General features: G+C 41.5%; 2 protein-coding genes across 5 annotated transcripts in view; one reads left to right on the top strand and one right to left on the bottom strand.

Moving 5' to 3' along the window:
- Positions 1-266: 266 nt before the first annotated feature.
- slc66a3 (solute carrier family 66 member 3) lies at positions 267-5,176 on the top strand. The gene is made up of 7 exons (XM_058090386.1): positions 267-488; positions 2,252-2,334; positions 2,594-2,663; positions 2,778-2,835; positions 4,089-4,209; positions 4,370-4,411; positions 4,596-5,176. Exons 1-7 carry the CDS (start codon positions 343-345, stop codon positions 4,694-4,696), a joined length of 621 nt encoding a protein of 206 aa, XP_057946369.1. The 5' UTR covers positions 267-342; the 3' UTR covers positions 4,697-5,176.
- The window catches only part of evla (Enah/Vasp-like a), a 35,288-nt gene continuing 24,852 nt past the window's right edge, over positions 3,702-14,137 (bottom strand). Inside the window, exons 6-14 of one of the 4 annotated variants that reach the window (XM_058090381.1) lie at positions 12,802-13,653; positions 9,827-10,080; positions 9,639-9,754; positions 9,476-9,503; positions 9,328-9,367; positions 8,065-8,125; positions 7,915-7,972; positions 7,556-7,613; positions 3,702-6,319 (exon numbers count right to left, since the gene is read on the bottom strand). In XM_058090381.1, coding sequence (XP_057946364.1) covers positions 6,282-6,319; positions 7,556-7,613; positions 7,915-7,972; positions 8,065-8,125; positions 9,328-9,367; positions 9,476-9,503; positions 9,639-9,754; positions 9,827-10,080; positions 12,802-13,653 — 1,505 coding nt within the window. In that variant the 3' untranslated portion in view covers positions 3,702-6,281. The remainder of the gene's footprint in view (positions 6,320-7,555; positions 7,614-7,914; positions 7,973-8,064; positions 8,126-9,327; positions 9,368-9,475; positions 9,504-9,638; positions 9,755-9,826; positions 10,081-12,801; positions 13,654-14,137) is intronic. The other 3 variants (XM_058090382.1, XM_058090383.1, XM_058090384.1) reach the window with 3 other exon arrangements.

Here is a 14,137-nt window from a genome sequence, read left to right as displayed (position 1 = left end):
AAAAGTTTTTTTTTTCAATTTCGGTCTTGATACACGTCATGGGTTTCATGAAGAAGGTTAGCTTGTTATACTTTGAAACGCGTAACGGAAATGATGCTCAGTCATAGTGATGGGAATTCCAGCTCGTTTAAGAGAGTCGATTATTTTGTCCGAATAACTTCGGCTCCCAATAGGCTCCGGAAAAACCGACGAGAGACAGAGCAAGCCTCGTTTACTGGTAAGATTTGCTTCTACAAGCTGGATCGTTGGCGAATGACCCACACCACTGCTCTGTTGACAGTAACAGCCCATTTTGAGTGTCATACAGATTCCGGAACTGTAGCTGATATTTATCCACACAAGATGACGACGGAGACGTTGTTGCACATTGCTAATGTTTCGACGTTGTTGGTTTGCATGGTGTTGAAATTCCCGCAGATCTTCCTGCTGATGCGAGCCAAATCCACGATTGGAGTTAGTCTCCAAAGTCTTGTGTTCGAACTAGTCGGGTGAGTAGTGATGGAACTGGAGTCCTTAAAAAATTACATAATGTATTTAATGTCTGAATAGAGTCTGTATTTTGCGAAGCCTGATATACTGATCCCGATTGCTTTTTTTGTCTTGAGTAAATCCTGTTTTTATATTTTTTTCCCAAAGGGCGTGTAAACATGACATGATTCATGCAACATATTTAAGGTTTAACATAAATGCAACCGCGGATTTGTTGGTAAATAAAAACATCTTGGTTGAAAACATTGCAGTTTTGGGGATGATTCATCTTTAAAGCTATTATTTCTCAGTACAATTTACACTTCTTCCCAGAGACCTCTACTGTGGTGAGTGATGTCACCTTGCATGCTGTAGTGATAAAGTCAACACTTACTGCAATTCAGACATATAGTGACATATCCTGTACTGTAACTTGGTTATTAATGTTGGGTGCAGTCTGTCATACATTATACTAATGGAATGCCTCATTAGTTTTCTTCTTGCTCCTTTGCTGGTACCACAGGATAGATACTAACGTGAGTAAGTACAACCTGTCATACCACAATGGAGGTGCAGAATGGCCTACATGTCAATGTACTGGACTGTGAAAAAGTCAGAGATAATCATGTTTTTGCAATGCAAACACATTATTTCTCAGTGTATTTCTAACAATAGGAAATATTATGTTAGCACGCAGGCAACACAGCTAAGAGACCCGAGTTCAATTCCACCCTCGGCCATCTCTGTTTGCATGTTCTCCCTGTGCATGCGTGTGTTTTCCGGTTTCCTCCCACATTCCAAAAACATGCTAGGTTAATTGGCAACACCCTGGACTGGTGGCCAGCCAATCACAGGGCACATATAGACAAACAACCATTCACACTCACATTCATACCTATGGACAATTTGGAGTCGCCAATTAACCTAGCATGTTTTTGGAATGTGGGAGGAAACCGGAATACCCGGGCAGAACATGCAAACTCCACACAGAGATGCCTGAGGGTGGAATCGAACTCGGGTGTCCGAGCAGTGAGGCCTGCGCGCTAACCACTCAACTACCGTGCAGCTATTCCAAAAACATGCTAAAATTAATTGGCGACTCCAAATTGTCCATAGGTATGAATGTGAGTGTGAATGGTTGTTTGTCTATATGTGCCCTGTGATTGGCTGGCGACCAGTCCAGGGTGTACACTGCCTCTCGCCCGAGGACAGCTGGGATAGGCTCCAGCACCCCCGCGACCCTCGTTAGGATAAGTGGTAGAAAATTAATGAATGAAGGCAAACTACTGTACTACTGTACCAACAGCTAGTATATGCAGGTTGTTCAAGCTTGCTGAAGTCCTATGGACTACAGTATATTCAATGGCATTGCTGTATCTGTACTTAAATTAAAATAAATAAAATGAGAAATATACAGTAAATACAATTTATAGTTTGAGTTGGTAGCTGCAGGGCTCATTGTACAACAAATAACACAATTATTGTTGACTGTTCATCATCATTGCAGCTTACCTGTGGATCTTGTTTTTGCTATCATTATGTCTGCATATGTCAGTGCATGTTTATGTAGTTGCATGTTGAGATATCAACATTAAAAATGAATGCTTTTAGCTATAGTGCTGTATTTACATTGTGCAGGTATGTCCATGGCGTTTAATAACAGAAGGATCATAATGTTTTACTACATGATACCATTTCCCATCTGCTCGTAAGCTTGATGTGTCACATAATGACATTCTTATCAGTCATTGTCAGTGCTAAACTTTCACCATCTACTTTTCAGATACATTGTGTTTGTTACATACCAGACGTATTATGACTACCCCCCACCTACATACCTGGAATATCCCATTCTCATTGCACAAGGTGAGTTGCATTTTTAAGATGTGCTTCTGAAAATGTTTGCAGTTCTGTGTATATGTCTTGAGGTTACCACCAGCAGCTAAGTCCATATGCCACCCATTGTTTTCATTCAAGTCTATTTTACATAACCCTAACCGTAACGTCAAAGTCAAAGTGAGTGATGGCTAAAGACTTTTGCACTGGAAATTTGTACAAAACATCACTTTTGCTTAAGACAAAATGCTTTGTATATTGAACTATTCTGTTCACATCACCTCCTCAGATGTCGTTCTTCTGCTGTTGATTCTGCTCTACAACAGCAGGCTGCAGGACAGCCTCATCTACACTGTTGCGTATCCTTCTATCGCACCGTTGCTTTTGATTTGACGGCTGAGAATATGAGTGACGCACAAGCCTGTGTTGATACCCCCTCGCCATGCACTACTACCTTAACATCACATATCCAGGTTTGTCGTGGGTTGGAGACTCTTAACGGTGGAGAAATGGGTCATCGATTTTGCAATGGTAAGACATGTCGTTGACATAACGGCTCTCAAATGTTTAGTGTGGATTGACACTGAAAGAGAGTTGGTGCAGTAGTGTGCAACAGCAATGTACTATCATACTCACATAAATAAAATATATTCTAGCTAATTCGCAGTTTGGCATTCGCAACCCAAAATCTAATTAACGGATTTCTTTTCTGCGATTTAAAAATAATGTCATCATTAATGTATTTATTGAAGGAAATCTCGACCTCCCTTACTTCGAGGCGATCTCCTTGTGGGTGTCGAATTGAGGATATGGGAAGACTAAATAACCAAACCGGTATATGAAAACCTTGAGTAACCTGAGTATTTATTCCTGATACAGTAAACCTCGGATATATCGGATTCAATTGTTCCCACTGGTTTTGTCCGATATAAGCGAAATCCGTTATATGCGAATACCGGAAAATGTCCGTTTTACGCATATATCGGATTTATATCCGGTATATGCGTAAATCGGATTTTATCCGTTATAAAAAGGCACTTCCTTGATTATGTTTCCAATGTACCCGGACGCGCAGGCAACGCTGCAAACGCTGCAAATGACGTCGTATAGCGGCCTGTGACGATTCAGCGAATCGGAGCGCCACGATGCGGCCATCCGATATATGCGAGGGAAATTCCACCCTCGGCCATTTCTGTGTGGAGTTTGCATGTTCTCCCCGTGCATGCGTGGGTTTTCTCCGGGTACTCCGGTTTCCTCCCACATTCCAAAAACATGCTAGGTTAATTGGTGACTCCAAATTGTCCATAGGTATGAATGTGAGTGTGAATGGTTGTTTGTCTATATGTGCCCTGTGATTGGCTGGCGACCAATCCAGGGTGTATCCCGCTTCTTGCCCAAAGACAGCTGGGATAGGCTCCAGCACCCCCGTGACCCTTGTGAGGAAAAGCGGTAGAAAATGAATGAATTAATGAATGAATGTTAGCTAGCCAAAATATGAGCAAATACCTTCAGTATTCACAGAATATTAACTGTAGGAATACCAACCAAACTCGAAAAATGCATGTTGAGCTAAAATAGCATTCAAACAAATTGATAATCTGAACAAATATACAAAGGTAACATTTCCTTGAGTGTCAATCACAACCGTATTTTTATCTTCCAAAGGCAGAATTTTGCATACGTATGTGCCAAATGTTGTGACAAGTGACTGTGTGTCTAAAGCACATTCAGTAAGTGTTTAGAAGATGGAAGGTGCGTTTATGTTTTTACTTGTCTTGTTGTAGAGCCTGTGCACATTCATTAGTGCGGCCAGTAAGTTTGCCCAATTGCAATGTCTGTGGAAGTCAAAGGACGCTGGCCAGGTTAGCGCGCTCACCTGGGGGTTGGCCTGCTACACCTGCGCAAGTAAGTAAGCAGTATGCATGTATGTCACACAGCTGTTAAAAATAGCTCCTATTACCTTTATCAGCTATGAGAAAAATGCAAATTAGTAAGTATAGCCACTAATCATTTATTTACTATTCGATGCACTCTTAGCGGTTATAAATGTCTGTTTTTTTTTCAGCACGGATTTATACCACCATTGTGACAACTGGAGACATGCAGGGTAAGTGAAATAAATGTGGGCTGTCACAGACAACGGTGGTTGAATTCTAGCATCGCCATTGGTCCAGTGGTACTGCTAATAACTGTCATTGCTCCTTAGCACGCTTTCCACTTGCAGTTCATGACAAATAAATAAAGGACGCCATCGACTGAATGTGTCTAACAGCAGGTTCTCTTTGGCACAGTTCTGTTGCGCTTCATCACCATGACCTTGCTGAACATTTGGGTGCTTTTTAGCGTGTTCTACTACAGGAGGAACAGCCACAGCTCCATTAAAGACGATTGAGCACTTCGGAGTGGACAAATGCTTTGCCAGCAATGATACACTGTTACAACAAAAAGATGTGTTAAACTGTAAATAACTTTTTTTTTCCTTTGAAATTGTATTTTTCACTCCATTTTGTTGTCATATCATTCCAATGTTTAGCATATGAAAATAATACATCAGTGTTCTACAGTGGAACCCGCTTATGCCGACCGACACATCAAGTCCTCGTCCATCATGTTTGTATTACTAGAAAGCCCCAAAAATTTTATCCAAAGGGTTCTTTTCTATGAAAAATGTCTTTATATTCCCTTTACGTCGACATATACAGTATTGTAGTATTGTCAGCCCCAATCCGTGGGGTGTTGCCTTACAGTAATTGTGTTCCACTGTATTACACATTAGTAGTGTTGTGTAGTAGGGGACTGTTTAAACCTTCCAACTCAGGATAAATAAGCCCGCTTTCCTTTAACATTTAATAAAGCTCACTTTTTACCATCCTGTCATGTAACGATTTTTGTGTGCTGAGAAACAAGTCAGACTTTTAGAGATTTTGACTGAAAACCAGAGCTTTTTTTCCAGTAACTCCAAATTTTTGCCTTTTGGGTTCAACATCCATGCAGATGTAAGCATATGTAACACGTTGCATTCAAGTGTTGCACAAACGTACGACACTGGAGTTTGGTTTGATTGAATTTTTTTACTTCCATTTTTTTTTTGTTGTTAAATGAGGACGTCGCTTGACAGCAAATAATGCGAGTGCAACAATCCAAACTCCTGCAAAGACACACTGAGAGCTACCATCACGTTGGCCTAGCATTCCACCGTCTCTCCACATTCTTCTGATGGATCCAACTTTGCATATTGCCACAAAAACACCTTTTTCCTTCTTTGCTACCATTATCAGCATGGTCTCATACACAGAGAGAAAGGGAGGAAGTTTTCATGGAAACAAAGTACTATCAATCTTTTTTCATATAAGCAAATAAATTAATGGATAGAGATGGGTTGGGGGCTCATGCATCACAAACATAGGATGGATTCAAAACTACCACATTTTCAGCCACTTTTTCCATGACTTTACACTTTGAATTTTGTGGATGAGAAGGCGTCTTTTCAGTGGAAAGTAAAGGTTTTTGCCATACGACACCAGTATGAATCATTTGTGCTTGTTGATGAAGCCAAAAGAGAAAAAAAAAAGGACGTATAAAAGGCTGACATAAAAGGTGCGCAACTTTCCTTTTGTCCTTTGTCGTCGACGACACAGCTTTTAAATAATAAAACAGTACAAACTTAAAAAATATGTTCCTTTTTTTTTAAGACTGAAAAGAAGATAAAGTCGCAACACTTGGGCTGTGTGAGTCTTTCAGGTGCACACTCACACACAACACCAAACATCCATCTTCTCCCTCTTCTTCTTCGCTGTCCAGCAGACTCAAATGTTGGCACAACGTCTCTGCAACGTGGCAACGTGAGAGGTCACAGAAACATTGAGAGAACATTCCGAAGGGGGTCATCACGTGTCTTGTCTTTGCGTCCACCCGTGTCCCTCGTCATCATCATCCTCGTCCTTCAGCTCCTCCTCCAAAATGTCACTCAGGTGAGATTAGGATGTGCTGATTCGGCCAATTTCTTGTCTGATGGCTGAGAGAAAGACAACAGTGTCACATGATCAGTACGTATGAGACAAAAAGTCACATACTAAAATGTTTCAGATCATCAAACTAATTTAAATGTGAGTCAACGACAACAAAATTGAATAAAAATGCAGTTTTTAAATTAAACTTTGTATTATTAAGTGAGGAAGAAATCCAATCCTCATGATTCTGTGTGGAAAAAGTGATATTTATTGACATCTATCCATCTGGAAAAGGTTATAAGGCCATTCTGAAGCATTGGGAACCACAATGAGATCCATTATTCTCAAATGGCAAAAACATGGAACAGCGGTGAACCTTCCCAAAATTACAGCGACGACTCCCAGAGGTCACAAAAGACACCACAACAACAGCCAAAGAACTGCAGGCCTCACTGGTCAGGTCATGACTTCACCATCAGAAAGACATCAAACGTCCTGCATGGAAGAGTTCCAAGACTAAAACCACTAAATCTGAACTTTTTGGAACATGTGTGTCCCATTTACCATCTGGTGGAAAAGTAACACCACATTTTGGAAAAAGGACATGATACCAACAGTAAAATATGGTGGTGGTAGTGTGATGGTCTGGACCTGGAAGACTTGCTGTGATAAATGGAAAAGGAGAATGTCCGGCCATCTGTTTGTGACCTCAAGCTGAAATGAACTTGGCAATGATCCTGAACACACCAGCACAACCACACCTGTGTTCAGTTGTGTTGTCATTGACTAATATTTACATTTGTTTGATGATCTGAAATATGAGGGAAAAAAGAGAAATCAGGAAGGAGGAAAACACTTTTTTACATCACCATAACATGTTTGATAGTTTTTGTTTATGGTATCATACATTACATACTGACAATAATACCAGCAAGTCCTTAAAGAACTCGCTAAGAGCTTTAATGGGACATATTAGTCGAGGGGTGTCCAAAAAAAAGGAAAAATCTGCAGTAAAGAATAAAGTTGTATTGTAATGATGAAAAAAGGCATAATTTTATGAGAATAACATTTTAATATTGTAAGGAAAAACATCATTTGGTAGCATAAAATAGAAATATTATAGAAAAAAGTAGAAAAAATTACTATGAAAAAATGAACAAAACAACAAATAAAGAGAACATTTTATGGGAATAAAGTCAGAACATTTATGAAGACTATTTTCAAAGAAAATAGTATTTTCCTCAAACAAGCAAACAAACAAAGCAGCAATATAACAGTGATATATTACAATAGCGGCTTACCATTAATGATTTCATCCTTCACTTTGTGCAACTCGCGTACGACTTCATCCAAAATTTCCTGTGACAAAACACATCAATGTGTGAGTTTCTACTTGGGGGAGGGGAAAAAAAGCACAACTAGTGAAATGAATAAAGGTAAAACATGCTCCGTTCATTTTAACATTTCAGTCATCATTTGTGTAGCAGCTCCTACTATTTGCACTCACCTGCTTTGCATTCACTGTTACATACAAACTGCATGAAGCAATGCAGCGATGTGAATATAAGCATACACTCCCTAAACTACACATGGAAATATTCTCACACTGACAGTCGGTGTGTTTGTACCCTGCACAAAAAAAGAGAGGAAAGAACCCAACCTGTTTCATTCTGTCAAATTCGGTGTCTGATTCACTGGTGCTGCCAATGGGTCTCACTCTACAACGCAAAACCACCAAGTGTATTAGTACTGAAAGATGCGTACTACTACAGAGACTACAGACTACTACAGTACATGTTTGTGTTCAGACCTGGACACCAGTGAAGATTTTTCTGCAGAGTTGGATCTCTCCCACGGCTTCTTCATAGCATCTAACAAGGAAAGGAGGACTTTTGTGATGCAGGGTTTAAGAAAAAGATGGATGTTATCCAAGAGGAGACTGAGGGCAGCAAAGTGAAGACTGTGGAGTATGATGCTGATTGCTTTGCCTCAGTTTGGACTGAAGACGACCATGTTACTTTGATACCGACATGCTAACAATAATATACTTTATTTATTTATGCAAGAACATGACTTTTATCCAAGAGGAGACTGCAGGCAGGACGAAACATGTGGAGACGGCGGAGTATAATTTGGACCGATTTGGACTTTAGTCGAGTTAGACAACAAAACCCATGTTCCATGAGTTGAGATGCTAACGTCAACTAAAACAAAAGGAGAATGAGGGTGTCCTTTATCAACTTTACAGCTTGTAAGTAAGAATCTTTAGTCTATTCAGGAGGTGACTGAGGACAGCACAAACAAATAATACCCATTTACTACCGCATGTCTCATGTCTCACTGCTTGCTTCGGTTTTCTATTTAAAATAATACTGCAGTAGCAAACACATAGAAGACATTTTATTCACGAGGAGGCTGATGGCAACGAAAAAAAGGAGCACTGCAGCCAAGTGGAGACTGTGGAGCATAATTTCCATTTTTCCTTTGCTTTGGTTTGAACTCAACATTCATGGCCAAATGTCTGATGGGCAATTTAAATTTTATGCTTCAATAACTTTGCTGCATCATTTTGCATTTTTACCATCCCCCACAAAAATTGCTTCTTTTTTCAGTATATAAAGAATACTGAGGTTGCAAAAAATGTAAGTCACTCACAAAACGTTTAGCCATGTTTATAAACAAGCTAAAAAAACATGTTGCTTAGAACATATCAGTTAGATACCAACACACTAACAAACAATGGAGGAGACTGAAGATCAGTAAGTATGAGTAAGACACATTTTATCCAAAAGGAGAATGAGGGCAGCACAAAGACGGACAACTGCAGCAAAGGGAGCCTGTGGAGCATAATCCATAATCCATAATCCACTGCATGTCATAGAGACTGAGAGCAGCAAGAAAAAATTATGTATAATACTGGAAAGTCCAAAGCAGAAACTAATATTAGCAATTGTGTTTATTGTTGTCATTTCTAGATCCATATCCTCAAATGTTACAAAGATATGGAGTATATGGTATGGCTACAATGGCTACAATAAACAGTACTTAGTAAATTCTAAGAACACAATCATACCTGTTGAGTTCTGACCAGGCCCGCGACTACCAGAGTCGTCCTGGAGGTGAAAGAGAGAACATTTTAGTTCCGGTTGACAGTTGAACTACAAATGTCGCCTTGAGGGATTAACAGCAAAACTAAAGTGACAATTTGAGTGACTACTTACTTCATCAGGTTTCTCAGAAGCTTTCCGTCTAAGTGAGGGCAACATGTGCAAACAAGATTAGAGACGTTATTGATAAAAGATCAAGCAGCTTTTAGAAGCGGAACTGCTCTTGTGTTTGTACGTAAGTTACTAGAGGGAAAAAAAAAGTAAGTCATGGTTTTACCTGCGAGCTAATAAGGCGTTCATCTCTTGCATCAGACCCTCTCCACCGCCACCACTACCTCCACTTGATCGGTTCGAGTCACTTTTACCACTTGATCCTGGTGGACTGCTCTCATCCTGAAGAACACAACACTTTTTAGTGTTTTTTTTTGTTGTTGTAAGAGTAGTATACTGTAACCACAAACTCACCCTTTGAACTTTACGCAGTTTGGCCCCAGCCAGCGCGGCTGCCAACCCAGAGGGTTGGTGCTGCATGCCAGGGGGACCCCCGGGAGGCCCGCCGCCGGTGGGCAGTGGAGGAGGCATGGGTGGGGGCACCGCCATTGGGGGTGGCGGGCCTGGAGGCGGCGGCGGGGCTGGGGGCCCGACCATGGGTACCGGTACCACAGCCGGGGGAGGGGCCACGGACAGCATAGCGGGGTGACCTGCAGACACAGGAGGGCCTGGGAGGGGCAAAGTTAGAGTTTTGTTAACGGTGGCTTTTGGACGCCGTTCTGGGAGGTTGCCTCAGGCATCTTGGGTGGGACACACAACCCCTGTGTGGTTTCATTCTAGCAATTCCAGCGCTGTTTGACTAGTTTTAATTACGGTAGCTTGAATATCATAAAAGTGTAAAAATAACATTTACTATTTTCTCATCATGAGAAGTGGTTCTTTTTTGTCCAGCTTATAAATATTTCCACTTACATCATATCTATTTGACATATTGCTGGTTCATTTCCTACTGGCGCCGCTTGAAGACTTCATTTTAAAATGACGCCGTTGGAGCATAGAGCATATACTCAATTAAGGTCGTAAGAGGTAACGCGTTTATTGTGGGGAAGCTTATATTTGACATATAATAATATTACATAATGATAAATAATACTAATAATAATTTATACTGGATTTTTTTTTGTATTAAAAACACAATTTTTGTGTTTAGAATTTTTTTAAAATATTATTGTATTTAAAAAAAATCATAATAATAATACTATCTCTATATACTATAGTATTATTTTCCAATATAGGTAAAAAATATTTTCAATTCATCATTTATTTAATAATATATATATTTAAAATAATCACTTAATTTAAATAATTATTCTTAATGATAAAGCATTTTATGTATCAGAAACTCACTGACAACGCATACCGTCTAAAACGTAACACAAAACAATACATATTCCAATATAGTTTAATGGAAAACTGCACTTCCCATCTTTTTTTTGCCCATAATTCATAATCTTTATGTGAAACATGAACAAACATTTCTTACCCTTTTCTGTGCATTCTATTGAGAAAAAACAAGTTTAAGCTAAGACAATGGACGTCACAGGAGGTACCCATTTTGACAGAACAGAAAAAGCTAAGAAAACAAAAAAGCCAAGTGTGGCATTTACATAACTGACTTGTATATTAACCAAGTTACAGCAATATTTTTATTGAAGCAACTAACACAAAAAAATATATTTATCTGGCGTAACATGATGCCTTGTCCCAGCGTCAATCACAGTAGGAACAGATGAAAGAGTGGATATGAAGCTCTCAATTTTGCTACAAAGACTCAACGAGATGCTAGACTGAAGTCTTGTGCTGGAAGACACAGCCATCCCAATGAGAGCGGGCATTGTAAGTGTTGTAGCTGTTTCTATGCTGCTGTTGTTGACGGAAGTAGGGTAAGCTCCTGGGCTAAATCAATGCGACTAGGAAAGATGATTTGGTTTTAAATCATCAAAATACAGCAATATACTGTAAGTATTACATGTTATCATCAATATACTTGTTAATGCATGACCACAGTACCTATATCGAACAATACAACATTGTTAGAGGTTTTATTAGAAGGCTCTGTAGTTGAAATAGGTACCTTCCAATGATGTGCATTGTTAGCTACCTCATACTAGTTTTCTTTTGTTAGAATGCACAGAAAAGGGAAATAAATGTGTGTTCATGTTTGATATAATGATTGTGAATGAAAATGCAGAGCAACAGTAAGAACCCAAGCAGGCTGAATAGTCAGAACTAATGTGAAAGCAGGTAGGAATAGCTCCACAAAATGTAGATGCATGCAACAGCACGGAGCGAGCACAGAAACTATTTAGGCTTTGGTAGGTGCTGCTGTTTTGGTTCGCAATGGCATTGGAATTAAAGTTGACCTGCACTCAGCTGTAAACTGATGTGGGGAAAAGGGAGGCAACTATTGAGTAAAGAGTCTTGATGATTATCTACTTTGGTGTAGAACAACAGAGTTATCCTACGTCAGTGTACACAAGAGGGACAAACTATAACAGCTCAGTGTAGGATGCAGTGGAGTTGGATAACCACAATAAAAAATTATAAATATTGCTACATTAATATACTGTGACACTGTCAATCAAAAGTGAACATTGTCCTTGTTGTCACTGGCAAATTTAGCTAATTAGTGAATAATACGACAGTGTTATAATCATAATATTTAGAAGCACCTGTGTGAAAAAGAAATTGAACAAAGCTGACATGATTACATGTAACTGCTGCTATTGTTCATGTAGTCCCACTAGCACACCATGTCAACAATGTGCCAAAAGTCTATTAAATAATCTTTCTCACACAGAGGCGCTATTGTCTATTGTTGTGAAGTGGAATGGGCGCCACAGGTGTGTTCAATTATTGACACTTCGAGGTGAGACGGATCACAAAGTCGCTTCACAACCCTTCCGTCCCGTGAGAGGACACACACCTGCGTGAGAATGACTGAATGTAATTGTTTGTGTCGGCTAACCGCTGCACAGAAAGGGGTTGAAATTTGTCCAAACATGCATCCCTACTGTGTTGCCTGTGCTATTCTTTTTCTGAAAAATACAGCACATGGTGCCGCTGTTATTAAACCACAACTTTGGACCCCATAAATCGGACTGACTTGTTTCAAAACAGCCACTGTAACGTTAGGGTGTTTAGCCGAATCGCCACGAACTCTGGTACCCACCTTAAGGGGACTGACAAGCACGTGTGTGTAAAATTTGACCAAGACTGGTTTAAAAAAACAACAAAAAAAACAGATAAACATTTTAGCAACTAATTGCCTAAAAGTGGGCGCCACGCCATGGAGTACTTTGCAGTGAACCTATTTTTGAACACAAACGCACACGTAACATCCTCTCTACTAAAAGAACGACTTCCTCCTCTCTCCTCTTCATACTTACTGCTGTTGGTCATGGGAGCCTGCTGGGGGACGGGGGAGGGGGTCTTCTTGGGGGAACCCCCATCATTGTAAGACGGGGGTGAGGATGGGGCCTGCTGATGGTGCACTTGTTGTTGATGCTGCTGAGGGTGGAAGGTGGACTGGTAGTGGGGCTGGTGGTTGGGGGCAGACCCTGGGGGCAGTTGGCCCATCAGGGGCGGCAGGGGCACGGCCTCGCAGTACTGCGGGGTGAGCGGCAGCTGGTGGGAGTGGGGGGAGTAGGAGTCATCTGACTGGCCGTTGGCTTGAGGATGGGACTGATGCTGGGGGTACTGCTGAGGGCTCGGGTCGAGCGGTGGGGGCTTCATCCTAGTGTTCATGGTCGGGAGGGGGTGAGCCATAGGGAGCGCAGGCTGTGGCGGCGGTAAGCCCTGCCTGGCGGGCATGGCCATCATTACCGGAGGGGAGGCGGCGGGGGGGCACTGGGCGTACATTTGCTGCAAATGCGAAGCGGACCAGGTGCCATGTTTGGGGGGGAGCATGACGTCCTGCTGCTGGTGAAGGTGTCGGGCAGTGGTGGGAGGAGACAGGGGGATCTGACGGACCTGTCGGCCCTGGGTGGTCACTCCCGCTTGGACTGGGGAGAAGGCGGAGGCCAGCGAGGTGGAGAGTTGGGAAGAGAGCTGGGCCTTGTCTCTAGCCGCCCCCGCCTCTTTCTCTTGGGAGGGAGAGGACGAGGAGGAGGGCGGGGAGGAGGAAGAAGCCACACGGACGTAGGACGGGGGCAGTGTGCTAGCTCTGTACTGTCTGTACTCGGGCGGAGTGTCTGGGTGGGCGGGGGGTGCGGACACTTTATATTGGAGAGTGGAAACGACTGTGACGGGGAGCGGGAAGGGAGACAGAAGGAGGAGATGCGGACGGAGGAGGGCAACAAACAAAGGAAAACAGAAAAGAGAAAAAACGTGAGAAGAATGAAAAGCAACCAAGCCGAGATGAAACAATAATAATAAAAAACAAAAGAAAAAACAGGAGCATAATTCAAAAAACAGAAGCTAATCGCAAATAAGAAAGAATCAAAAATATCAAGCAGCAGAATGCAACATGATCAGAAAAAGCATATGACATTTCCCCCCCAACAGCAGCTGGAAGAAAGAGATGGCAGCAGAGCATGTTGCAGGGGCTGGGGTTCGGGGGCAGGGTTGAGAGGTGGGGGGTCGGGGGGTTCACCGATGTCACCGAGTGAAGGATGTTTAAGTGTGTTTGTGTAGCAAGACTTGAACACGTGTGAGTGTGTGAGTGTGTGCCAATGGATGAAAGGGGATAATAGTGGGAATGTGGATTAGTAGTAGGGAGTAGGG

Source organism: Doryrhamphus excisus, chromosome 13, assembly GCF_030265055.1.
Source record: "Doryrhamphus excisus isolate RoL2022-K1 chromosome 13, RoL_Dexc_1.0, whole genome shotgun sequence".
In the NCBI taxonomy this organism is placed as follows: Eukaryota; Metazoa; Chordata; class Actinopteri; order Syngnathiformes; family Syngnathidae; genus Doryrhamphus; species Doryrhamphus excisus.
Note: the sequence above shows the minus strand (reverse complement) of the source record. Positions and strands in the feature narration are given on the sequence as shown.